This window comes from Lacerta agilis, chromosome 1 (assembly GCF_009819535.1).
Source record: "Lacerta agilis isolate rLacAgi1 chromosome 1, rLacAgi1.pri, whole genome shotgun sequence".
Lineage (NCBI taxonomy): Eukaryota > Metazoa > Chordata > Lepidosauria > Squamata > Lacertidae > Lacerta > Lacerta agilis.
In genome coordinates this window covers 48,415,760-48,443,110 of record NC_046312.1, presented here as the reverse complement: position 1 = coordinate 48,443,110, position 27,351 = coordinate 48,415,760, and the positions used below count along the sequence as shown (strand labels likewise).

At 44.9% G+C, this 27,351-nt stretch overlaps 1 protein-coding gene across 1 annotated transcript in view; it reads right to left on the bottom strand.

Annotated features, from left to right (window-relative positions):
- LRP4 (LDL receptor related protein 4) overlaps nt 1–27,351 on the bottom strand; it is a 100,769-nt gene that overhangs the window by 26,776 nt on the left and 46,642 nt on the right. The window contains 14 exon segments of the mRNA XM_033148267.1: nt 769–894; nt 1,533–1,709; nt 2,397–2,614; nt 3,068–3,224; nt 3,644–3,874; nt 7,862–7,987; nt 8,699–8,833; nt 9,375–9,500; nt 10,029–10,154; nt 10,738–10,857; nt 11,179–11,307; nt 15,576–15,692; nt 16,588–16,701; nt 17,251–17,367. Coding sequence (XP_033004158.1) covers nt 769–894; nt 1,533–1,709; nt 2,397–2,614; nt 3,068–3,224; nt 3,644–3,874; nt 7,862–7,987; nt 8,699–8,833; nt 9,375–9,500; nt 10,029–10,154; nt 10,738–10,857; nt 11,179–11,307; nt 15,576–15,692; nt 16,588–16,701; nt 17,251–17,367 — 2,019 coding nt within the window.

Below are 27,351 nucleotides of genomic sequence, written 5' to 3'. Positions count from 1 at the left end.
GTTCCATCTCCATCTCTTTATTGTGATGTAACCCACTTTTCAATTTAACAAAAAAAAAAAAAAAAAAATCACAAAGCTGACTTTTATTGTTCTAAGCGAAAAACCTTCAAACTTATTCACCTTTTCATATAGGGCTCAATTACATCAATCATTTTGCAAGTTCTTTCCTACATCTTTTCCAGCTCTATAGTATTTTTTATAGTTTCAACCAGAATCTAACACAACATTTAAAAGGCAGCTCTGCCATCAATGTACATACCGTGCTTCTCCTAAAATAAGACACCGTCTTATATTTTTTTTCCCCTCAACAAAACACAGTATGGCTTATTTTCAGGGGATGTCTTATTTTAACCGCGTCACATCCGTACGCTGCATAGCCACGCCTCTCCGGGCTGTTTTAATGGGAGGTGCCGCATCACTATGGCTTATTTTCGGGGTATGGCTTATTTTCGGGGAACGGCTTATATTTCGCAAATGCATAGAAATCCTGCAATGGCTTATTTTATGGCCATGTCTTATTTTAGGAGAAACAGGGTAGGCACTTTACATACTAGCCACTTTGTTTACATAAACACTTTACAATACTGGCATTTTACCTTCAATCCTTTCCCTGATCGTCCATAGTATAGAATATGCCTTTTCTCTGTTTGTTTTGCCTGCAACCTTCCTCCTCTCTTTTTTTCTTTCTCCCTCTCACTTTCACATGCATGTGCGTGTGTGTGCACAGACACCTATCAATGTGTAAAAGCTCTTCTTTATCACACTTACTCTGAGCACAGGTGTGGCTGCTGGTCTTCCGAAAGCCTGTGGGGCAAGCACAGGTGTACGACGTGTTGTTTGGTAGACACAGGTGAGTGCAGCCCCCATTGTTGGCTCCGCAACGGTTTCTCCCTGCTCAAATAGCCAAAAACAACCACATATAAGGAAACTAGTAGAGAAAGCAAAGGCTTTAGTTGGTGTTTGGGAAAGATTCAGGGCTTCCAAAGGGCGTGCTTTGGAAAAGCTGCTTTGAGTCTTCAAAGATAGCTCATGTGACCATGATCCCCGAAGCTGCTCTGCCCAAACATTCAGAATCAAGAGTCAAGATTTGGACCTTTTTTTCTAGGTGAAAATACTGTAAGCTGGAAAATAAAAAGGGAGGATTTGAGAGGTCTGAAAGCAACCCACGTTTATTTTGATAAGAGGTTAATTTAATGAAACCTAACCCACTCAGAATTCTAACAGGACACATTCTCTACAAATGTTTCTTAATGACAGGGGATAGCTATTTTTTTCAAGCTCCATGTTTTAAACACGTCAGTGCAAGTACCACTAAAAAGACCATTCTGTCAACACAAGCATTTCAGCTTGCCAGATGGAACCATCTCACCTTGTTTCCCCGGCCCCAAACTCTGCTCTAGGAGTTCCCCTGTTACACTAGCAGACGACCTTGTGCTGGCATCTGCTAGCAGGACTGATTAGCTGAATGTGGCCCAAGACAGCCCCCGGACAGCAGGCGCTAGTCACCACAGCCCCTTTCCTTCTGGAGTTACCTGCTGGTTGACGCTGAGGGTGCAACGTGTGGATGTCCATGGGGAAGTGGAGCTTGTTGCGGATGATCTCCTGGTTCTTGCCAGTAAACTTGTTGGCGCTGTTTATGCTCTTGGTATGCCAATCTGTCCAGTACAGGCTGTCTTCAAACACCGTGATGGCAAACGGATGTGGAAGGCCTGCAGCAGGAGTGCAGGAAAGGCACATGGATTATTCTGGCCTCCGGAGAAAACAAAACCACTCTTTCCAATGAGTGCTTCTATCCCTAACTCAGAACTGTCTCCAATTAAAGGAGTAAGCATGGCCAAGTCGAGCTGAGAAGACATAGATGAAGCCCACTCCAAGGAGAAACACAACTGCTGATTTAAGAAGATATGGGTAGCTTAGATCAGAGCTATGAACAAACTGCATACAGTACATTCCTTTTCTATGTGACTCGAGTGTTTAAACTTCACTTTGACTAGTGAAGGAGCTGGGCAGCGGCCTCTCTCATTGCTAACTCTGCCTCATACAATTAAATGTGCAAGACACAGTGCAGGGTGTGCACTGTGTCTGTAGTTTCTTAGCACTGTAAGTCCAGTGGCCAACAGTCCCAACTGTCCTTATTCATTATTTCATCAGAGCCACTATTTGCCTGCTCTTCGTTGAACTCAATAATCCCAGAGCAAGTTACAAGAAGAAATCCTAGTAACAAACTCATTGGGAAAACTCATCAAAATCCGTAACAGCAAATCAGAATCAGCAAGGGCAAGCTTCTACTCTATTTTGAAACAATTTATCCAAACGCCAGACTGAAAAGATATGACTTTAAAAGGCACCTAAATCCCATCAGGCTCGATTCCGCCAATCAAATTCCATTATCTCACCTTGGCTAATAACAGCCTTCCTGTTCTGTCCATCCAAGTCAGCCCTCTCAATAACGTGATGCTTGGCATCCACCCAATACATTCGATGCCCTGCATAGTCAATGGTTAGCCCGTTTGGCCAGAAAAGATGAGTGTCAGCAATGATACGTCGATTGGAGCCATCCATGCTGGAGTATTCGATGCGGGGAGTATTTCCCCAGTCTGTCCAGTAGATGGTGCTATTGGAGAAGAGAAAAGTTGTAACCGTTGGAAACATGGGATCTTAGTGAATTAGGTGAAAAGCAACCCGCAAAATGATTGGTACAATGGATTATGCATTCAGGTGTTCAGGAGCACTCATGAGGCCTAGGAGAATGGGAAGAGCTTCACAGCTAATACAATAGTTTTCATGAGCAGAACTCTATTCCAGCTCCTGCTGCTGAAGAAAGGGAGAGGTTTGTTTGTTTGTTTGTTTTGCAAATTTCATCTTCCCCTGCAGCTTCCTGAAAAGCCACGCTGGAGGGTTAGGTGCAGGTGTGAAAGGGAAATTAGCAAAAGAAGAAGAACCGCACACATCCCATTTGGAACCTCCAGCTGGTTGTTTTTTTGCAGGTCGGTTTCAGTTCAGTATGTTTGGATAAATAAATTAACATAGGAACCACCATCCCGAAAACCAACCCCTCCTCACTCACCCCTCCATGGGGTGAAGGGCAATTGCGCGAGGTTTCTCCAGGTTCTCCCAGAGGAGCACCTTCCGGTGGGTGCCATCCAAGTTTGCCACTTCAATGCGAGAAGTTCCAGAGTCTGTCCAGTACAGCTTGTCATGGATCCAGTCAATGGCCAATCCACCTGGGACACAAAACAGAAGGGAAGTCAAGGTGATTATTGTATTCTGTGCAACGAAGAGAATCCCATGAAGCAACTACCATAAATTTTCCCCTCCTACTAAAGCAGTGTTTCCCAACCATTGGTCTCCAGCTGTTTTTGGACTACAATTCCCATCATCCCTGACCACTGGTCTTTGCTTGCTAGCTAGGGATGATGGGAGTTGTAGTCCAAAAACAGCTGGAGGCCATAGGCTGGGAAACACTGTACTAAAGGGAAAGGGGAGCAGAGTCCTTCCTTCGCCATGCCTTGCCAAATCAAAGCCGCGCTACACTAGCAAAAACACTAGTTTGTTGACCTAGAGATTCATCATTCCCCGCTTCAATATATGCCGTCAATATATTTCTATTCCCCGTGACTCTGAAATTCTCAAAGACGCTCACCTGGGCTCTCCAGCCCTGTGGACACCACTTCCTCCACGTTGCTGCCATTGAGATTAGCCCTCATGATGCGGTCCAGTGTGACATCAGACCAGAAGACTAACTCCTTGCTATGGTGGAAATCAAGGGCGATAGCATTCTCCAGGTTGTTCAGCAGCAAGGTATACTCTGACCGGTGGGGCAAGACCTGCCGGATATCAATCCGATTGGCAAAAAGCAACACAGGCTCCGGCCCTGAAGGACATAGACAGACAAAGGGAGGGGGTCTGGTAAGGCTGGATGCCACCACTGTCATTAAGACAATGCAGAGTCTTTAAAACACACAGAGAAATATTATGTTAACAAGAACATCTATACCAGGGGTCTGCAACCTTTAAGACAAAAAGAGCCACTTGGACCCGTTTCTGAAGGGAAAAAAAAGAAACTGGGAGCCGCAAAACCACTGCGACATTTAAAACAAATATAACACTGCATTTTATTTTTATAAAAGGGACCCAGGTGGCGCTGTGGGTTAAACCACAGAGTCTAGGGCTTGCTGATCAGAAGGTCGGCGGTTCGAATCCCTGCCACGGGGTGAGCTCCCGTTGCTCGGTCCCTGCTCCTGCCCACCTAGCAGTTCGAAAGCACGTCAAAGTGCAAGTAGATAAATAGGGACCGCTCCAGCGGGAAGGTAAACGGCGTTTCCGTGCGCTGCTCTGGTTCGCCAGAAGCAGCTTTGTCATGCTGGCCACATGACCCGGAAGCTGTCTGCGGACAAACGCCGGCTCCCTCGGCCTATAGAGCGAGATGAGCGCCGCAACCCCAGAGTCGGACACGACTGGACCTGGTGGTCAGGGGTCTCTTTACCTTTTACCTTTATTTTTATAAATCCGATTTAAATTTAAAAAATCCAATTTAAATAAAAAAATCTGATTTAAAATAAAAAAATCCAATTTTTTTTATTTATTTTTTTAAATCATTCATTTTTATCCAACCTGGGGACCACTACCAGGTCACAGACTGATCCAAGGTGGGTTGCAACAGCATACAAATATTTGATTTGTTGTTGTTTTTTTAAAAAATGAGTCCTCAACTGCACACTTGTGTTAAATGTTTGTCCCATGTCTAATTGAAGACTGCTGGCTTTTACAATAATCTTAGTGTCTTTTACCCTTAATATTCCAGACCAGAGGCTATGCTCACCTCTTCCAACCTCCTCTCTTGCTAAATAAAGCACAGAATTGCACCAGAGAAGCCTGTGGTGTTTGTGCTGACTTGCATACAGGTGGCTGTAGTAGTTCATAGTGTTCAAACCTTTTTAGGGGAGTTCCCTGCCCCCTTAATGACAATGGTGATAGATTTTGCACATGAACACAGATCCAAGTTAGGACTCCTCTCTTCCACGCCAACAAGTGCTTTGTCAAGGCTCCCCTAACACACACTCAGGACAGAGGAAAAACTGCAACCTTTTGAGGCGTCATTCTCCTACCCATGTCTCTGAGAACCAGCCCTTTATTCTGCCTCCCGTAGTACATCCTCCCCCTTCAAGAAATCATTTCCTTTGGACTTTCGGCCCATCTCCACCCCTATTACTCCTTGCCCTCGCGAAGGAAGCATTTTCACAAGTTTTCTTTTTGGTGGGCTGTCCGTGCTTCCAAACACCTGGAAGTCACGACAGGGGCTTCTCCCCCACCTAGTAAATTCTGCCTCTGCATAAGTTACGCAGGTTTGGTTTTCTTTACCAGGGCACGGCGCAGGCGGCCAACTTGTGCTCCCGCGCTCCGCCCGGCAGCCTAAGCAACACACCTGAGGAAGCAGCGGCAGAGGACTCCCCCTCCCCAGTCCCAGTCCCCCACCCCAAGGGACTCGTTGGGGGGTTGCAAAGCCCCCCGCCCACGGCAGGCAGAGAGCTCGACGGTGGTTTCTGCCCAGCCAGCCCAGCTTTGCGCCCTGGAAGGCGGGGGCGACGTGACTAACCTTGCCTGGTGAGGTCCGGCGGTGGCTCCGCTCAACGCTGCTGCGGAAGAACGCACAACTGCCTTTTCCTCCATGCAGCCTTTTTAAGCAGCCACGTCCCTGCTGTGCGTGCTCGGGCTCCTAGGAGCCTCCAAGCCCCCTCGCGACACGTGCACCCATTGGCTCCTGAGACGCGGGTCCCGGGCAAGGGCGAGTCCCGGCCTTGCTCCGGGGCGGAGAGAGACGCGCGCCCTGAGGCTGCGAGCGGAACCAGGAGTGAAGGAGGCAGCGGCAGGGAAACAGGCGCAGCTTCCTCGACCATTTTTAAAAGGAGGGCTTCCCCCCTCACCCTCGCCCACCACCCGCGGCCCCTGGCCCAGCCCACAGCTGCCTACCTCGTCGTCGCCTCGATGCAGCAGCCAGAAGCAGCCACACCTCTGGAGGGAAACTGCTGCTGTCTGCTGCTGCGCCTGCGCTGGCAGAAATGAGGCACGACGCATGAGCAGAGCAGCACAGCAGCAGCACCCTCAGCCTCCGGAGGGCGGGCCGCCGGCCAGCTGGAGGGCGGCCGCTGCCGCTGGCCAGCTGGAGAAGTGGACAGGCGTATCTGCCCCGGAGCCGCGGCAAAGGTGTAAAAGAGCCGCATGCGGCTCCGGAGCCACAGGTTGCAGACCCCCGATCTATACTGTACTCATATCAGGACGTTGCCTGACCACTGCAGTACATGTGTCAGTAACCTCAAGTCTGGACTACTGCAATGCAATCTACGTGGGGCTGCCCTTGCGTCTGGTTCAGAAGCTCCAGCCAAATGCAGTGGCCAGACTGGCGGTGGGGATCCCTGCCAACGCCACTGCTAAAACATCTGTGCTGGTTGCCCATCGAGGTCCTTGTATTAATTTTTGAAGCCCTGGAACAAGTTAGGTCCAGGGTACCTTCTATCCCAGCTTAATCGCTGAGAATTTCGGCAGGAGAGTCGATGGTTGCTCCCCATGTTGGTGAGGTTCACTGGACAATAACAAGAAACAGAGCCTTTAGTGTCATTGGCCCAGCCCTCTGGAATGCTCTGCTGATACAGAATCGGCAGGCGCCTTCCATTTCAACTCCTTCCTTATAAACTCAATCTGAAATGTGGGAAAGGGAATCTGGGGATTTTTTTCCCTATCGGGGTGGGGTTGCATATGGACCACGGCACCCATGTCAACCCCCCCTTCCCATAACTGCTGTTTTGCTCAAGTCAGAATCTGCAGCCCTTGCTGATGGGACTGGCACAGCTGCCATGTGGTTTCTCAGGAATCAGATGAATCAGCATATCTAAATCCTAGCTAAAAAGCCTCACATGAGCACTGCAAATCTCTTGGCTCAGCCACCTCAAAGACTTTGACAAGCAAACATTCACTAAAAATCCAATCGTGCTCTTCATTCCAGGCTTCCTGACACCCACTCTGCTGCTTCTTACCCTGATGTGCAATTGCCTGCTAAAATGCTCAACGCAGAGCCATAGAGTGCTGGGCATCACCAACCATGAGATCCCCAACAAAGACAGAATATTTTTTATGTATGCCACAACAGCTCCTAGGATCTTAATTGCTAAAAACTGGAAAAGGGAAGAACTACCAACAGTGGAAGACTGGCAGATGAAGTTAATTGAGTATATGGAACTCGCAGAACTGACCGCGAAACTCCGAGACCAGAGGGAGGAGAAGGTGCAAGAAGACTGGAAGAAATTTAAAGAATATTTGAAACGACATGAAAAGTTAAATATCTGAAATTGGAATCAGAGGATATTTTAGTCAATAGCATTAAGATGTTAGTTTAAAATAGAATATAAGAAGATAGAATTGTGATTTTTTGGAAAAAAAATTGTATTTCTGTTAAGAATAAGGTGATAGATATAAGATGATAGATAAGGATTAAGATTAGTTGTAAAAGAAGAGTTACTACAGTATATTTGAAATGAACGCAGAAGAGAGGGCGTGAGGAAGTCCCCCAAGTAAGATTATAAACAAGATTAAAATAGTTAAATAAGTGTTTGAATGTAAGGTAGGTTTTTTTCTTTGTTTGTTGTTTTAGGTGTGTTTTTATGTATTGTATTAGTTTTCTTTTCTTTTGTATTTTGTAGTCTGTATTGTGTATGTATTCTTTTTTCTTGTATTTTGTTTAAATACCAATAAATTCCTTAAAAAAAAAAAAGCTGAAGCTCCAAACTAAGCCAACAACATTGCATCAGGCACAGTTGTGTTTTTTTAGGTAGTGACCGTCCAACCAGAGCGGAGAATCCCTTCTTACCCAGGGCTTTACAGCTGCGCTTGTCCGGGCGAAGTTCGTAGCCTTGCTCACACCAGCACTGGAAGCCACCCTCATTGTTGGTGCATCCCTGGCTGCAATAGCCTTCCTCAGCACACTCATTCACGTCTGAAGCAGGGAAAAAGGAAGAAAGTATTCAGGTGTGCAAAAGGCACTGGAAAGCTCTTCCTTATGCTCTGGATTCAACACTCTTGTTCATTTTCAGCTCACTACATGATAAGAGGTCGCAAGAGGAGCTAAGAACGTAACAGCTCAGATCAATAGGCCTTTCAGCCCAGTATCACCATCACCATCATCATTTTATTTGTATGCCGCCTTTCCACATTTAAAAACAAAGCTCAAGGCGGCTTACAACATGACAAGATTGACATAATTACAGAAGTCATAAACAATAAACAAACCACATCAAAAAATAACACAACCAAATGGAAAACAATTTCCACATAAATCAAAAATCTAAAACTAAGAATACAGCATTAATATCACAGTTTAAAATAACATAGGCAAAAAATAACAGCAATTAAAAAACAAGAAACAGAGCCCTCTCTGCCCAGCAGCAGCAGCGGCAGCAGTCCTTTACAGAGCCCATCAGGCCCCGCCCTAGGCCTGGTGGTGAGTGGCAGGACTGAGGCAGGGAAGTCCTCCTGGGCGGGCACATGAGTCCCAGAGCAATTACATTGTTGGCCCTACACTTGTTTAAACCCCGATCCTGGCAGCCCTGGGGTAGAGGCCTGAGCAGGAATCTAAAGTCTACATTCACTCCTATTGTAGACATGCATGATTCTACCAACAGATGGCCCAAGGCATGAGGCTGCTGACCTTGGCATGACCTCCCATCCTCCAGGAGCCTGTAACCTGTGTGGCAGGTACACTGCACTGTCCCTCGAGTCATCTGGCACTTCTGGGCGCAGCCCCCGTTGCTGAGGTTGCAGTTTTCTTCTCCAGTTCGAAGACCTGCAGAATAAGCACATTTAAGTTGAACACTCACCAGGCAGTTGCTATTTTTTTCTAAAACATTGCAGAAGCCCTACAAAGGCCAGGTTAACACATCACATTAAACCATAGCTTTAAAAAAAAACACATAACTATGGCTTAATGTGAATCATCAGTATATTGGTGCATGCTGCTCACATTTTACTTCTCCACTCCTGCTGGAAACAATCCACACTCTTGTGCATTGTCTGAACCCAGGGCTTATGGTTTGTTTTTCTCCAAACAAACCATGAGTGGAAGCCAAGGTTTGATCTTGGCTTACTGCTGATGGTCTGTTTACAGGAAACAAACCATGGGCACAGGTTCAGATTACGCCAGAAGCCAAACCGTGACCTGTCTCAAGGCACTGCAGCAGGAGCAGAGGAAGAACGAAGCACCTGTGTTTCCTGCAGTGCGTGGCAGCATGTTTCTTGTCCACACTAAACCACAGTTTATTTTAGCTATGGTCTAATGTGATGTGAAATGTCTGGGAAATTCCAGACGTGCGGCAGCCCTGACTTACGGCAATTTTGGTCAGGACTCTCATCGCTGCCATCTCCACAGTCATTTACACCATTGCACAGCTTTCTTTGACCAATGCAGCGTCCATTTCTGCACAGAAATTGATCTGGGGCACACTGGGGACTTCCTAAAGGGGCAGAAAGGAAAGTTAGAAGCAATTAAGAGAAGGCAATCTAATTTTCATGTACAGTAAGGATATCTCCATTTGCAGTCACATTCTAGAAGATTCCATGACCTCAGTAAAATACAGGAAGCTGCCTAATACCAAGTCAGAATATTGACCTACTTTATTTAGCTCAGTAGCCTCAACTTACACTGTAGCTTGAAGCGATAGTTAGCAACGGGTAATACTATACACATTGGGTGGTATTCAATGCTAGTCCCACAAAGAGTAAATCCATTGAAGTTAATGGACATGACTAACTTAGATCCATTATTTTCAACGGGATTTCAATGTTAACTATGAAAACCCTTTAATAAAAACACGTATTAAAATGAAGGATCAGGACATACTGGTTTGTTGGAACCAAATTCTGGAACTCCCTTCCCAATTCTGTAAATCATAATATTTAAGAACTGATTCTAATACAGGAAGGATGATTGGGGGTGGGGGACAAAACCCTGCAACACAACAGTTTGCTTTCACAGTTTTCACCTGTGTCCTCGCAGTTTTCTTCATCGCTGTAATCAGTGCAATCATCCTCCCCATCGCAGCGCCAAGACAGGCGGACACAGCGGCCGGATTTACAGCGGAACTGGTCAGCTGTGCACATAGACGTAGCTGAGGAAATAAAAACAAGAGAACTCAGCGAATTTCACCTGTTCTTCTTCATCATCATGTTTATTTGTATGTCGCTTTACCCGAAAGTGCCTCACATCATCATCAGAAATGGTTTAGATAAATTTTCAGTAGAATTCACTAATTGGAAAGCATCCCAAACTTTAAATAAAGACTCATTTTTATTTTATATACTGTGATCTTTTTATATGAGACCTTTGGGTATAGGGCGGTATATAAATTCTGATAATAATAATAATAATAATAATAATAATAATAATAATAAGGCAAATAAGCATGTATCAGAAAAGTTTACATAATAAAACACAGTAACGTTTAAATATAATTCACTAATTGCATCCCTAAATTTAAATAGCCATACAAGCATTAATAGGCCAAACATATTAATGAATGTATATTAAGATTAAACGAATACCTAGCAACAGAAATACAAATATATAATCCAAACAACAAAGCCAGCATGTCTTATCCAAAACGGAAAGTTGCCCCCTGTCTGATATCACCAGGGCCACCCCGCCTTGCTGCCCCTACACTAAACCTCCTCTCCAAGCCCCAAGGCACTCACTGCAATTCTTCTCATCCGACTGATCGTCACAGTCAAAGTCACCGTCACATCTCCATCCAGCATTGATGCACAAACCATTGTTGCACATGAACTCGCCTGAGCGGCATGGCTGGTGAGAGGCTGCAAAGAGAAGACACTGCATTACAACCCATTCTCTATTGAGCCCAAATTAGAGCAAATCCCAGGTTCCTCCGCTGCATGTTCCCTGGGACATTTTCCTTCTTGCCTTTCCATCCCAGTATTAATTCTGGGGAAATCCCTTGTTGCAAACAGAATCGCTGGAAGCAAATGTATTCTTGGATTCGTACTATTTCTTCTGAGCGTAGAAGCTAAGGATTCTCGATGCAATAGAGTTTTGTCTTCTCAGAAATGAAATTGATTTTTTTAAAAACAATGCAACGCAGCAACCCACCCGGCATGCCATCGCCCCAGGTAACTTACAGCAGTCAGATTCATCAGACCAGTCCCCACAGTCATCGTCTCCATCACAGTGGTAGATGTCCAGGATACAGCGCCCATATGCACACTGGAACTCCTCCAGGCTACATGTTGCTGCTGGAATATCTGATGCTGAAAAAAGGAATGAAGAATACATAAGTAAGGCTAGCCACCCTGTGCTTTTGGCACTGTGAACAACAAGGTACAACAGGAATGCAGAAAATGGCCTTGACCCGTCACACTTTGGTCCATCTAGGCCAGAACTCCAGGAATTCAGGCAGGAATCTTTCCCAGCACTACCTGAAGATGTCAGGAATTGAAACAGGGACCTTCTCTGTATGCAAAGCAGATGACCTAGCACTAAACTGTGTTCCTTCTCCAATACAGGAAGACAAAAGAGGAAGGCATCACACATATACAAGCCTGCCACTACACTGGAAAGTGTCAGAGTGTTACCTGCACTGCGGCAAAGGAGTCTTTATTTCTGGATGAAATCTTAATTGCTTTGCAAGTGTCCACCAAGAATGAAACCTTTGCAGCATTTCCTTACTGTTATCCCAATACTACATGCCAGAATAATGAAAAACAGGACATATTTCTCATATTTGAAGTGGTCGTGCCCAGCAGCAGAGCCGTTGTATCTTACCAGGTCCCACCTAAGGGCATTTGCCTAATTTACCTAGGCCACCTTCCATATGATGGAAGGTGCCACTAGCGGGTCCCACACATTAAAGGCAGCATAGTGCATACAATGAGCATGCTGAAAATTTGGGTGTCGTGGAGGAGGAAGTCCCCTCCTGACATTCAGGTGCAGCAGGAATATCATGTCCCTGAAAAGTAACCCTGTAGCTGCTGTTCAGTGATGCTGCACCTTGATGAACGCTACCAAAAATAGAATCATTTGGGCAGGCAGACGCAGCAGTGTGACATCACACATATTAAGAACGGCAGATTTCAGCACATGGGCAAATCCATGGTTTATCATGCATTAACTGCACTCATCATGTGGGAACCATAATGTGAACTGACTTATGGCGATCCGCAAACATGCCAAGTGTTCATCAAGTGCTCCGAGCCCGCTGTTTTCTAAAGGCCCCAAAAAGCAAGCTAACCTTTTGAGATAGCTCCAGGCCATCACAGAGCTATAATTTTCCCTGTCCCTGGAACCACACCCATATACACCTAAGAGCTGGCTGTGCCAAGGTCTGATGTTAGCTAAGTTGCTAAGGCTGAAAAGCAGAGGGCACATTTGAGGGTTTAAATCTTGCTAACACTGCTGAGCAGAAGACATCCTGAGCGGTGCCAGGCTTTTGAAGAATTTGGCTTCTCTCAAAATGATGCCAGAACAAACATATCTCTCTCTCTCTCTCTCTCTCTCTCTCTCTTTCTTTCTTTCTTTCTTTCTTCTCGCTCTCTCTCTCTCCCTTTTTTTTAATTGTAAGAATTCTTCCCAAGAACTCTGACCCTGTGCAGCACCCAGCATAATCTATGACAAAGGTTTTACAATGAAGCCCTTCTCCACGGCAATTCTTTATGGCACAGAAAAGAGCACTCCAATGAAAATTAGGCAGGGCAAGAACATTCTGTGTGTGTTGGGACAATGTGCCCAGGCACCACTGTCAGGACTAAGATTCAAAGAGGGAAGAAACCAGAACCATAGAACACAAAAAGAAAAGGATACTCTGGGAGGAAGCCTAATCAGAACTGCCACAGCAGGGGATGCACAAGTGTACACACACACACACACACACATCCCTAACAGCATTAGATTAGGTAAGGCAAATGAAGGCCACCAAGAGCCTAGCACACTGGAATCCAGACCAAGGGTGGGCAGTGGTACATCTCCTGGTGATTCGCAGAAGATCAGTAAATCTGACTCCTAACCAATTTACCAATAGCAGCATGAGTGGATAGGAAACTCCTCCCTCTCTAAATTAGACTGTTGAAAGAATGAAAGCCTGGTGTGAATGAAAATCAAAGAGTAAGATTTTTTTTTCATTTAAAAATTCAACTTGGTTCTGGTACTACAAACAAATTCTGGGGTCAGACACATGCTGCTCCACAATTTGAAGTGCTTGCGGCCTCCCCCCCCCCACTAAGCCAATGTTTTGCACGTGGCTCTGGTTGTAGGGAAAAGGGTAGAGCCTAGAAGCTCAAAGCATGCTCATCACCTCTGGTCCAGATGATGCTTGGGGTCAACCATTCTGGCCATGCATCTTTTTCCATTGCAAATGGAAGAGCGATGGGGAACTTGGGGGCAGAGAAGCACAAATGATGTAGCAAGGCTGCGCCTTTCTAAAAGGAGGAAACACTACTCACTTTGGGTGTGTTTTTTAAAAAAAGCTATTAAGGCAGATTTTTAAGAAGTACCCAGGCCTAAGAAGATACCTTTCCTAATCCCTCTTTTACCCTGCCGCTAAACATGGCAACGTTTGAGTTTCGTTCCTCTCCCATCCCTGAGGCATGGATGTTTATTAATAACCAGTGAGGGAAGGCCCAGCCAATGAACAGGAGAGAAAGAGAGAGGTTGGCTTTCTCTCTCCGAGCCCTTTTCCTGGCTCAGAAGTCTTTGCAGCTTTGGCTGCTGGCCAGCTCTTATTATCTGGGGAGATAAAAGACAACCCCATACAACACCGTTCCCCACCCTTGCCCTTCAGGAGCTGGCAGCCCCGGTCGTCTTCCCCACCCCCAGACCTTTTGAAGTTTCCTCCTATCTAGAACAAATTCTGCAAAATGCCCTTGAGACAGAAGTGGAGGAGGAGAAGGAAGAGAGAGAGTTCTGCCATTGCTACTGCTCTGACATGGAGGTAAGGGGGGGAAACAGAAACCTGATAAAAAGCGCTAAACGGCTTGCAGAAAACAGGCAACCCCACAATAAGCTACAGCCAGCTCCCCCCATACTCCCAGCCGCTAACTCCTAAAATCTTCTAACTCACTGGTGATAAAATTTAAGGAACAAGCAAAGGGAGACTATGGGAGGAATGATACCATAGGCTGGGGCGAAGGGTAAAGTCCTGGGAAGGAATTCATCGGGAGCGCTTCCTCAGAATCTTTGGCACAAATTAAAGCAGATCCTCTTCCGCCACCCACCCACCCACCCCACGAAGTCCAGCCGTTTTCCCATGATCACAAAAATCTTTGCTCAAGGTGTGGTTCAAAGTCCCAGTGCTCAGGAAACAGATAGGGGGAACAAACCTCAAGTTGCCAAGAGATACCAGAGATATACAAAATGAACAACACGGTGGCTTTTATGGGACCAAGAAAACAGATAGACTAACTTAAAAAAAAAAAAGCAGCACTACTTTTCAAGTGGTAGCAAATGGTTAGCCGAATTTTTCCTACCAACATAGCAACAATAGCTCATATCAAAAGATACAGGCTGCTCAGGGGATTGCAGTCATCTTAGTCTCACAAAATTAGAAACACAGAGAACTTTTACACACACCCAGCAGTAAGAGAGTGTGGTTGGTAGCTTGGTTTGGCTGCAGATGTTGAAAACTTTGCAGAGTGGTTTATTCCCCCTCCCTGCTTCTACAGGGGCAGCAGGTCAGTGTTGGGAACTGGGAGCCCAGGTTTCAAATCCAGTGTCAGCCATGAAGTTCACTGGGTGACCCAGGGCCCGTCCCTGTCTCATAACCTAACCTACCTCACAGGATTGTTGTGGGGATCAAATAGGGAGGGGGAGAACCATGTATGTCAATTTGAGCTCCTTGGAAGAAAGGCACTAATGTTATTAATGATAACCAACCTGCATAATGGGGGTGAGGTTGTCAACATGCCCTTCCTTTGAAGAAAAGGGCAAATCCAACACAACTCTCCCCTTCACCTAAGTGTTTCTGGGGTAACACTCAAGGAAGAATATGAATGGAAATGGTGATGTTGCATCTAAAAATCTTATTGCTTTCTCTTTGAGCAGCATATCAGACGCTTTAAAGTTCGTCCTTGCTCACAATTATTTCTTGAATAATGAATATGGATTTTCAACTGCAATGTAACTTTTCCCCACTTGCGTCTATTACGAGTCACTCTAAAAAGCATCAGCGTGGGAGAACGCGTTGCTCTTTTAAGACAGAAAGAAAAGAAAGGTGCTGCAGAAGGTTACAGCTGCTCTAGCTGCAGCCCATTATCATTTCAAAGCTTAAGAGATGCGTGCTGTTATCAAAGGGAGGAGGGGTGATGTAATTTTAAGCAGAGCTTTGGGCTCGGGAGTATGAATTTGGCAAAATGCCTGCACAGATTTGCACTGCTAATCTATATGCTCTATTACACCACTGCAAGGCTTCAGAGTCACAATAGGTCCTTATTGTAAGAGAAAACTGATGTATGCCTAACATTCATTACAAAAGATACCGTGTGACATCAGAGTGGAAAGTACGACTTGCAGGAGAGAGAATACTTACGGCAGTTCTCTTCATCTGATCCATCCTTGCAGTCTGTATCCCCATCACAGAACCAGTGTTCGGCAATGCAGCTGCCATCGCTGCAGCGGAACTCCTTGTCCGAACACTTCCTCATATCTGCAAGGCAGGACAAGGGGCAGTTCAACGGAAAGGTCATTCCCCCATCCCATCCCACCCTCCTAGGAACCAGACTCTGATCAGGCGAACCACCTGTCAACACGTTAAGGTGCCTCAACACCCACCTCATCATCTGCTGGCCCACAAATGTGCTCACTGCTTATGTGCTCTTTCCTTTTTAATACTAGGCAATGGGTTAATTTTTGAATGGATCTTCAGGAATTCTGAAGAAATACAAGAAGGTTCACACAAGGCTGGTGATAACACGACAATGGGGTTTTGTCTGGGAGAGGCCCAACCTTCCAGGAGCAGCCTCTAGCAACAAAAGAATGCAGCATAGTTCCCGTCGCTCAGCCCAGGATAATCATATGTGTAATCTTAATTTCCTCTGAGGTGGCCAGTGTGGTGTAATTGTTGGAAGCGTTGGACTAGGAACTGGGAGACTAGGGTTCACCCTGAAGCATGAAGCTCACTGGGTGACCTTGGGCAGGTCACTGTCTCTCACCCAGACGTACCTAACAAGGTCATGAGGATAAAATGGGAGGGGGGGGGAGAGGGAGACCCACGTATGCCACCTTGAGCTCCTTGGAGGAAAGGTAGGATTTGCACGTTATATAAATGTAACTTTAACATCGTATCATATACAATAACAGTCTGGTTGGAGAGTAATTCCCAGCCTTCTCCCTCTGTGCAAATACTTTATGAGTATTTTTTGTTTTGATCTCACCCACTGACTTGGAAGCAGTGACCAACCAGCCCTATCTGCTACACTAAATCCCCACTGCCAGCAGTCTTCCTGCAAAGATTCTGAAATGCACAAATCTTAGCCCACTGCCTTCGACAAAAGTGCAGGCAAGCTCTTCTCTAGCAATCTCTGTGGGATTTGGCTACTCACCACATTGTTCATCGCTGTTGTCCCCGCAGTCGTTGTCACCATCACAGTGCCACAGGCTGCGTATGCAGTATCCGTTCTGGCACGAAAACTCATCCTCCTTGCACTCCCGTGGAGCTGTAAAGGATACAGGCAGCACAAATGGCAAGCAGAAGTCACAAACACACATGGGAAAGTGTTTGTGTTCCGCCCAGCATCACTGAGAACTGTGTCCTCTTTCAATTTATGGGGCACGCACCCTTATTACGGGTAGCCCAGCATCAAGGGAACAGTAGCATGAGGACACCATCCCCAAGGGCTTGAGGCAGTGCAATCCACCTACCAGAGGAGGCCACTCGATGCCCAGCCTGGCTGGGACTGCAAACTACACCACAGTAATTACAACTGCTGCTAATAACAACAGTGGTTTTTAGTGACCTGTCTTACTCCTGCAAAGAGCCAGATATGCTTGAGATACGCCAGCTATCCTCTTTGCGCTCTCGAAAAACGATTCTGAACACGAGACCTGCAGAAGCAGATTGCCAAGTGGGGGTGGAGCCACGATGCCAGCTTCCCAGGCAGGTGAGTCACGACTCTGGAGCCGCTATCCTAGCTTCCTATCAGGTAGGGTGGAACAGCAGTAGTGGCTCTGCCCTGTTTCTGAGGACCGGTGATGAGATAACTTACGGCAGTCTTGCTCATCGGAGTCATCCTCACAGTCATTGTCTCCATCGCAGACCCATGAACGACGGATGCACTTGCCGTTGTCGCAGTGAAAATCCAAGGGGGAGCAAGTGGGCAGCACTAGAATGGAAGGAGGAGAAGAGAAGGAACTGATTAAGAGCACCCAAAAGGTTTCACCAATACATGGGGTTTTTTGTTGTTGTTGTTCTTTTAATCCTACAACACTTGTGCCAAGAGAACTAGAAACAATAAAAGAGAAATTACACACGACCAACTTACTAAAACAAAGTTAGTAACAGTAATGAACCCAGGATACTTCTGTCTGGGCAGGGCTCTCTTTATCCAAGCTTTTATCTTTTTCTTTCACTAATTTTTTTATTTTTCAAAATAATAAAAACGGTTACAAGAAAAACTGGGTGTAAGTCTAGTTATATAATACAATCTCCACCAAAAAAACCACATTACATTGATTATGTAATGTCATTTCAAGCATATTCTTAAGGCATTAGTAGTTAATATCGCTCTCCACAGACAAATTTGAGTAGTTGGTGGGAGAGAATTATTATCTTCATCCCTTGCATATGAAAAGAAGGAAGACCAGGATTCTTTTTTTTTTGGTAAAGATTTTTTATTTCATTTTTTTATAATGTATATAAAACAGAGAGAACAGATATAACAACTGGTGAAAATTAAAAGATGAAAAACAAAACTATAAAACAGGCGTGTAGAATGAGTACAAGGTTTCAGCTAGGGTGTCTCTTTTTGTTACACACCTTCTGCTATCCTTCTTAGCCTGGTTAGTCGCTCTGAGATAGCCGCATCCCAAATGCTGCTGGACCATACCAAGAGGGGTTGCTCAGCCAGAGATTTCCAAAAGCACACTATCACCAAAAGCGAAAGCTGCATGACATAAAAGCAACGTAGAACAGGAATCCACTATGCCAAGAGCTGTAGCTTAGTTGGTAGAGCATCTGCTTTGCATGCAGAATGTCCAACGATGGATCCCAGGGTAGGGCATCTCTGGCTGGGGCTGGGAAGAGGACCCAGCCTGAAATCCTGGAGAGCCACTGTCATTCGGTGTAGACAGGCTAATGGTCTGGGCTCAGTATAAGGAGGCTTCCTAAATTCCTGGCAAAAAAGGGGAAACCTATTTCTCTCCCCTCCTCTTTTTAACTAAGCAAGAGAATGCATGCGGATGCCAGACGACAAATGAGCCACAAGGGCACACTTGTTGCTCCATTACTTGTTCATTTGGAGAGGCCCCAACAACATCCCAAGACGTGCGCAGTGAGAATGCGTCCACAATTCTCAGCAGTTATTCAGTACTGGCAGCCTCACATCCCCAAGCAAGCAAGAAGAATAATCCCTTAGAAAGGTGAAGCTGCCATCCGTAAAAGGCCGGAATTCAAAAGGACAGCATAAATCAATCACAGCCCTGCCTCCCCCCTCAGGGTTGAAAGAAACTCTCAGCCTTTGGGAGGGCTGCGCTTTCAAGGGCTGCCAACTATGACTGGAAGGGAGTAGCACCGGGACTTTGCTCCTGACAGGTGTGTTCTCCAAAGGAACAATGTTACTTCCAACTATTTTTTTTTAAAAAGAAAGGAAGAATAGAAGAGAGCAAAGAGAAGATGGAGATTGTGAAGCCCTTTCATCCCTGCCTGGTCTGCTGATACTATCTCCCAGCTATCATCACCTGGGCTTCTTCCCTTCCACCCAACACAAGAGAATGGCAGGGGAATGAATGCAGCAGTAACACACACAAGGAGCAGGAGGAAAGAGAAATCCCCTTGCAGTCTAGGAACAACACCCTGGATGGTCAGTGTTGCTTGCTTCAAGATCTTCATCAACTGGAATTGCTTGCCACTGTCCAGTGCAAACAACAGTTAACCACACAGTACAGATCGTCCTTTTCCATTTCCCCGTTTACCTGACTTTAGCTAAGGCAATGGCTGCAAGTTTAACATGGAAAATCAAAACCCATGTTCCCAGCCTTACCAGCCTTGAAGACTCGTAGCTCAAACGGAAGGAAGGAAAAACTGTTCCTAGCCAAGGGAGAAAGGCATGCAGAAGTTACCACAACATATAACCAGACTGTTATTGTAAGATGAACTTCAAAATTAGTTGCATGCTCCTCCAATGGGTGGCTTTACTCCTTACGATTAAAAGTCCTCTCTTCTCAAATGCTCCAGGTGAGTAGGTGGAATGGGATTGTGTTGGCTGGTCCCAAACTCACCTCTGAGCTCTGGAACAGAAGCTGAAAACAAGGTTTTCACAAGACAGAGCTGCAAAGGAAGAAGCAGGAATACACTGGTACATTCCCGATACTTCCTTACAAATTTGGCATTACAGCTTTGTCTGATGTCAAATAGCATCAGGTGACAGGCTTTGTTTTCTCATAACACCTCACAGGTCATATGGGGAGGTATGGTGGGTGTTAATAGTTTCTTTTTTAACATGATGGAACATTCAAACATGGGGCCTCCATTTGCATTCTGAATTGGTATAATTCCAGAAGGCACATGTCATGTGCTTTCTAAATCCACAGACCAGTCCTTCCTCGACAGCACTTAGGTACCATTCAAATGACTGCTTTCATGGGTTGGACCAGCAAACTATGCTCAGGATGAAACAATGCTTCACAGATCCAAACAGCAATGTTTCACATATCACACTACTCCTAGAACACAACTGCAAGGGCACACTTGGATTAAACAATCAAGCTTTGGGTTTTTCCTTCAGATCTCTTAATGTGAGGTTGAGTCCCCCTTCTTTTGCATTGCATGAACAACAGAAGAAATGTTTGTTGTTTCATATATTTCAGGTTAAAACAAGAATGTAAACCTGCCAGTTGACAATCTAAGATCTTGCACATTTAATTCTCGGCTCAATTACAACACTCTGTAACCCCTTACTGGTTAAATGCAGTATGAAAAATAAAGTTTTGTGATTGGGGCGCTTTCAAAACAATATATAAGCCATACCAATTTTGCTCTTTCTATATCTGATGTAACTTAAGCTACTTTTCCTTCCTGGCCAATGAAGAGTAAGGCATAACTAGAAAGCCTGTTTACTCTGAACTATCTCTTCATTTCCTTAACTCCTGGAAATACTGTCTTCCTCTCCATAAAAAGGGGGGGGGGTGTTTTAAGACCTAGAAAGGCAGAGCACATTGATGTGATGAGAGAGGAGATAGCAGTTTCTCTGCTCAGACCAAACTCTCCCAGGCCTCAGCTGCAGCACAAACATGCACAATCCCACCCCTCCCATCCCAACATATGCAGCCTTGAGCCCCAGCATGACTAATCACCAAAGGTCTGAGCAGTAGCCGCCTGGAAGGGAATTTGCATGCTGGATCTCTGGGGGAGAATTCTTCTGGCTCCCACAGGGTTAGGCCATTAGCGCTGGTTCATAGCGGATACCATTATCCTATTGAACTGCTGCTACTCTCATGAGGCAACTGCTCAAAATGAAATTCCAAACCTACAGGGAGTAGTTCCTCCCAGTGTAATGCCCTCCTTAAATATGAAAAACGAGCTTCAGGTTAGGGGGGGAGAGAGGGGCGGGAGGGAAAGTGACACAGGAAAATGGTTACACACAAAGAGGGGCCCTTGTTCCCTCTTCAGCATGTCTGCCAATCCAGCAAAGTCAGGCTGTGTGTTCACACTTGGCCACGGGTGGACCATCTTCAGACTATTTTGGATCTTTACTAGAACTTCAAGCTCCACCAACCAGAGCCAGGTGCAAAATAATAGCTCAGGGTGGATGGACACAAAGTTATAATTAAGGAATGGGGTGCTGGTGTGAGCACATCCTCAGTCCAGGAGTTTGTTTCCAGTATCATAGAATACCAGATCCCAAGAAGAACTTAAGTTCCTAAGAAGAACATAAGCAAAGTGCTACTGATATTAGACTGCTGAATAAATTGCAGTATATCAGGAAGAGTTTGACAACTAAATGCTTGACAATGGCAACAACAGAAGGCTTTTTCTATCAAAGAAGGCTGTTAGGGGAGGGATAGTACCTCTGGCGGGGGACACGTTATGCTCCTTCTGGAGTCTACCTCTGGTCCTCACCTTGCACTCAGCTCTCAGCTGTAACTCCCAGAAGCTGTCAGCATGTAACAGCAGCAACATGCCAGGAAACAATTCTGACTGGCCAGCTTAACCAGGTGAGGGTAGCTGATGGGTCTCAAACCCTTGGTGAGTTAAGGACTTCCCCTGTGTGTGAGGTTCTGGTGGATTGAGCAGCTGAGACTAATACAGTCGTACCTCGGGTTACGTACACTTCGGGTTGCGTACTTTTTGGGTTACGAACTCCGCTAACCCGGAAGCGCAACCCAAAGTGTGCGCAATTCATGCATGTGCAGAAGTGTTTTCGTGGTCTGCACATGCGCAGAAACGGTTTTCGGGTTACGTACTTTTCGGGTTACGTACAGCGACCTGGAACCAATTAAGTACGTAACCCGAGGTACCACTGTATAGGGTCCAATGGTCAAGAAGGTGGTTTCTGTAGAGGGAAGAGAGGGACAGAAAGGGACCCATCTAGGGGAAGGAAAACTCTGATCTTAAACCTCTGCTGCCTTGTGTGGTATCTTCAAGAGAAGAAAAGGCTAAGGGGTAAATCCTACACAAATCCGGAGTGGAGCCCATAAGACAGTTGGGTGGTCCCCTGTACACCTCCTTCTGGCAACTCCTGCAACCAAACTGGTGCCTCTTATTTCCTTTAGACCACCTCAGTGAGATTGAGAGGGGGGTCTCGTTGTTTGGGCAGCCCAGGACCTCCAGACACACTGCCCAGGCTTGTGCCCTAGGAAGAATTTTTGATTATCTGTACTAACTCAACTATTTATATTTGCCCATTTTCCGAGTTTATGACTCATGGAGTGAAATGTGCAATTAGCACTATCCCTTGGGCCACCATTTTACACCCGATTCTTTTTTTTTTTTATAAGAATTTATTGGTTTTACAACAAACAACATACAAATATAACACCCACATTAACCCACCCCCAGCTAGAAATAAACAAATACACAAATACCAATAATTCTTCTTATGCTGTAAAAAAAAAAATTTCTTGGTCGAATCTTGGTACAGACTTCCCCTGCCTTTTCACCTTCGGTTCCAATCCCAAATATTACTTTCATAACATCTTATACCATCTTAATCTTAAAGATCCAAATATCTAAAAATTAAAATCAAAAGCTTCCTTTTAACAAATCTTGTTTCATAATAAACAATATTTTCCCATTCTTAACTTAACATAGATCAGATCATGTTATAACTTAATATTAATTCCATACAAGATTCTGGTTCTTATCCACTTATTTTCAAAATAAATCATAACAAATATCTTCATTCACTATAACTGCTGTTAGTAACAAAAATTTAGAATACCTCTTTTCTTTCTCTAAAAACTTAAAGTCTTGACACACCGGTTTCAGGTTACCATAATGCAATCTTTTCCTTTATACCTTAATATCATTCACCCTATCCCCCTTCTGTCCATTTTCTTTGGTCGTCTTGCTCCAGAGCTGCTCCTCGAAGTGTCCTTTTTCTTTACATAACCACAGATCCAGACTAGGTCCAAAGTAGTCCTTGCATAGAACATCAGGGTGCGCACCTTTTCCCCCAGCCTCTCCGGTTCATCATCACATTCTTCTTCTATTTGTAGATATAAACATAAAGTTCTCACCTTCACTCCCAAGCTCTCACCTCGGGAGTTAGTTATAACAATTTTCTCCGTCCTGGGTCTGCCACCCCCAAGGGACGATCCATTACTCCGGAGTAGCCATACCTTTTCATCCTGTTGTTCAATCAGTCCCTTCAGTTCTGTGCCAAGGCTCTCCTCCAATGCAGCCATTTCCTGTACAGTCTCCTCTGTGGGATATAACTTTTTTGACATATGACAGTTCAATATCTCCAATTTTCGGTTGAGCAGTTCCAGTCTCAATAAAATAGTCCTTTCTTCATGGGTCATTTCACAGTTCGTAACCAAGTCAAAAACAAAGCCGAGCATGGCAGAAGCAGGCATAGGTGTCAAATTACAATTTCGGTTCTCAGACTTCTCCATCTTGCCAGTAACTTTCCATTCAGTCAAAGTCTTTCACGGCCATTTTCCCCGAATCCAGGGTGCAAGAGCCAAAAAATTTAAAAAGAGATACTGTCCACCAGTTTAGTCCCCAAAGGGGAAAACCATAAGTCTCACTTATCAAATTTTAAATACTTTGTTGCCATCGCTGTAACAGCAGTCTCTTAAGCTGGTTATTTTCTATCTCGCGAAGGGAAAGAGGCAGGCTCCCTTTCCAAATGTCCCCCAGGTCGTCAACAAGGCACAAAAACAAGTCCGATCCAGTACTCACGACACCGGGATTCTTAAACTCCAACTTTGACAGGTAGAACGTTAACGCACATCGCGGGGGCAACCGCCGCTTCGCGTCCCGGTTGGGGCTTGTCCCCTGAAGCCCGGCTCCGTTTTTCCCTTCACCCCCACTCCCCCTTTACAGGGGGAGCGAGGGAAGGGGACGGAGCCATAGTGGGCATAGCCGGGGAGCCCAGGGTGCGGGACGCTCTTCCCGCACCCTATCGGAGCCCCGCTTAGCGGTAGCGGGGCTCCAACCCCCGGGACGGGCTGGGTCGCCTCGCAGCCGAGGCAACCCACGACCGCTCCGCCATTGCGTCGCCGCCGGAAGTCTATTTTACACCCGATTCTGACTCGACTGCTACCATTATGCTCAAGTTAATGGAGCAAAGTATATCCTACAAGACTAAAGTCCACCCATGACTACATTACATGAGTGTGACAGGCACTGACTGGCTAATAACAATGACATCACTAATGTCTAGCAACACAACGGGGGGTGTTATAGGTTTGTTTTGTTCTTATTACTATTAATGTATTTTGTGTTTTTATTTTGTATTTTTATGCTGTGAACCACCCTGAAATCTACAGATGAAGGGAAGTTAGTTAGTTAATTGCCTAGAAAAGCCAAGAGATAGTATGAGTAATTAAACCACAGGAAACCAGAACACCCCCCTTCTAGCCAGCTGATTGGCATAGCTGGTGTCCAGTGCTGCCAGTGGAACATTAATAAACAGATGCAGATGCTATCCAACTAACTGAAAGGCGCTTGGCTTGTTCTGAAATGAGAAAATGTTCCAACTCCATCTACCTCAGCTCTTTACAGATCTCTAGCCTGACATTCAGTGATCCTTCACTCAACTGCTATATGATTGTTTTATTCTTAAGAGATATGATTAAGAACATATCATTCTATGTTTCATCATTTGTCCATTTGGCCATTTTATGGAGAAGAAACTAATAATCTAAAATTTTAATTGTGTCTCACCATCCCAGTGCTTCCATTAAAGTCCACCTACTCTTATTTTGTCAGCTTTCCTGGTTTCATTCTTTATTATAGATTCCTCCTTGAATTTGAATGGGATATTCTTTTGGTTTTGACTAAATCTGTTTGTATTAATCAGTCTCTGAACCTTTCATGTTGACCTAATCTAAAATGGCTGACTACTACAAAGCTGTTGTCACATAGCACATGATCTGGCCCCAATAGTTTTCCAAACTGGCAACCCATAACATTTTGAACACTGTTTTCTCCATAGGAAGAGATAAAGAGTGGGCCACATATGTTTGCACTCCCTTCTCTTGCCATTCCAAGTCCTTAACATTGGGAGAAATGAATGTCTTAATTGGAAGGCCCCTGTTTTGCATGCAGGTGCTCCCTGAACCCCAGGAAATTAAAATTCTCATTCACCAGTTCAGGTAATCACTTCTCCACATGATGAGGATTGCATTGAATATTTATATCCTTCTTTCCTATTAAAATAAAGTTACTTGCTGTGAAAAAGTGCAATATAAAAAAGCACTACACTCACAAATTCAATGTGACATTGTCAAGAACGACAACAACAGCTGCTTCTCTTGCGGTCTCCTGAAAAGCAGTGTTTCTGGGGCTCTGACTTGGATCCTATTGAAGATCACCCCAGATGACTCCCTCTCCCTGTGGCAGCCACCTGAAGGGCAAGTTAAAGGAATATAGAAGCCCAAGACACATTTTCAATCTCCCGCTATGATGAAGGAATTTGAGCTGTTAGTCTGAGAGTCTTACTGCCACTGAGATTTTATTTGCACCCAGTCAACTTGAATTCTACTAAAGCATGGTGGGTATGCTTACTTGAGACAACCCTCTAACCTTTACAGCCCAGAGACACTCTGCCACCCAAGGATGTGCAAGTTCAAGGTACTTTTAAAAGCACTGAAACAGAACGTACAAAAACTAGAAATCAACACATAGTTTTCTTTATATAAAAGGGCATATTAAGCAAAGGCTTAATGGAAACCATCTATCAGTGGAAGAGGGAGGGAGACTTTTGGGGTGATTTGTTCTCCTCCTTGGGGGACCCTGCAGAACCTATTAGGGGGTCAGACGAAGAGGGCTGCAGAAAGAAGGGGAATCTCTAAAAATCAACTCCATCCCTGTTTCGTCAGTGGGTGCCTTCTGTCATGTAACACTCACCGGATTCTACCTGAAATAAGTTTGTCTTGCCATATTAAAGACAGGGTGAAACAAGTCTTCTTCTTAGCCATGCTACACGACGACTTCAGCGAGGACATTATTGAGCTTAAACGGATTTTCTTTTTTTCTTTTTCTACCTGGAAAATGCAAACCGCTCCAACTTCTATATAAGGTTAGGTCTTCAGTGAAATAATTACTCCCAGTTTTGAAGTGGAAATCACATTCACCTTTCCTCATCCCTTTAGAAACCTCCCCAGCAAGTCTGGGAAAGTGATGCAATGGGTATGAAAGCAAAGGCCCTTCCTTCCTTCCTTCACTCCACCTATGTTAGGAGGTCCCGGAGTACACACAATTGGGGTGAAAAAACAAGGGAAGTGTCTGACTAAATAGTAATTAAAAAATGATTGCATCCTTGCCAATAAAAATAAAAATAAAGCAAATGCTAGAGTTCCATCCAGGAAACTGCAATTAACAGTGGTCAAAGGGTATCAGCAAAAGTCTAAAAAAAGTAGAATAGCTCTCTACTATTTTGCATCAAGAGTCACAAGCATGATAGAGGATGTGCTCAGTGGAAAGAATCTGGCTCTCCAAAAACATGCACATACCCTGGAGGCCAGAGTCAAGGTGGCCAACTTTGAGGAGCTGAAGGAGACAAGAGAGAAAATTACCTCCACTGTGTATCTGAAGAAGTGTGCGTGCACATGAAAGCTCATACCAAGAACAAACTTAGTTGTTCTCTAAGGTGCTACTGGAAGGAATTTTTTTATTTTGTCTCCACTGTCAGAGTTAGTCTGTTTCTGAAAACCAGTTGCTGGAAATCACAGGAGGGTAGAGCACTGTAGAGCACTGTTGTACTCAGGACCTGCTTATGGTCTTCCCACAGGGATCTGGATGGCCACTGTGATGCTGGACTAGATGGGCAACTGGCATCATCCAGCTAGCCCTTCTTAAGTTCTTATACGATATCTATAAATAAGCTGACAACTTTTTTCAAAAGTCCACATATACCTTATATATTGCATACATATAGTACATGAAGTAGCATTTTATATAAAAGAATACTTAACGTTATGAGGCTTTTCACTTAGTCAATCCAAGATTCAGGAGCCATTGGCTTCCTTCCAACCACAAAACCTTGCTTTAGAAACTAATGAAAAAGCCAATATTGCTGCTTGGGATTAGCAGCCAATAAATAGATATCCTATTTCCCATTTCATTCAACCATGGTGGAAATACCCACATACATCAATGACCATCAACAGGCAAAATCCAAATAAAAAAAGACCTTTCTCTTTTCCTCCTATCCCTGAGACAGCATTCATAAGAGCCTCTATAGGGAGCTGCTGTACAGTATTTGATTTTCTAAAACCTTTCTAAAAACACATAATTATGCTTGATAACTTCTCAAGTGCCAAATTGTCCATTTTCACAATGGGGAAAACTGTACTTAACTAGCATTAGTTTCCAGCCTAAAAAGCAGGCGGTTTCAAAGGCAATCAGTAATCCTATTAGTGACTATAAGTTCCATGAAGGATTCCTACATGAGGATGGGTGAAAAAGCAGAAAAGCAGCA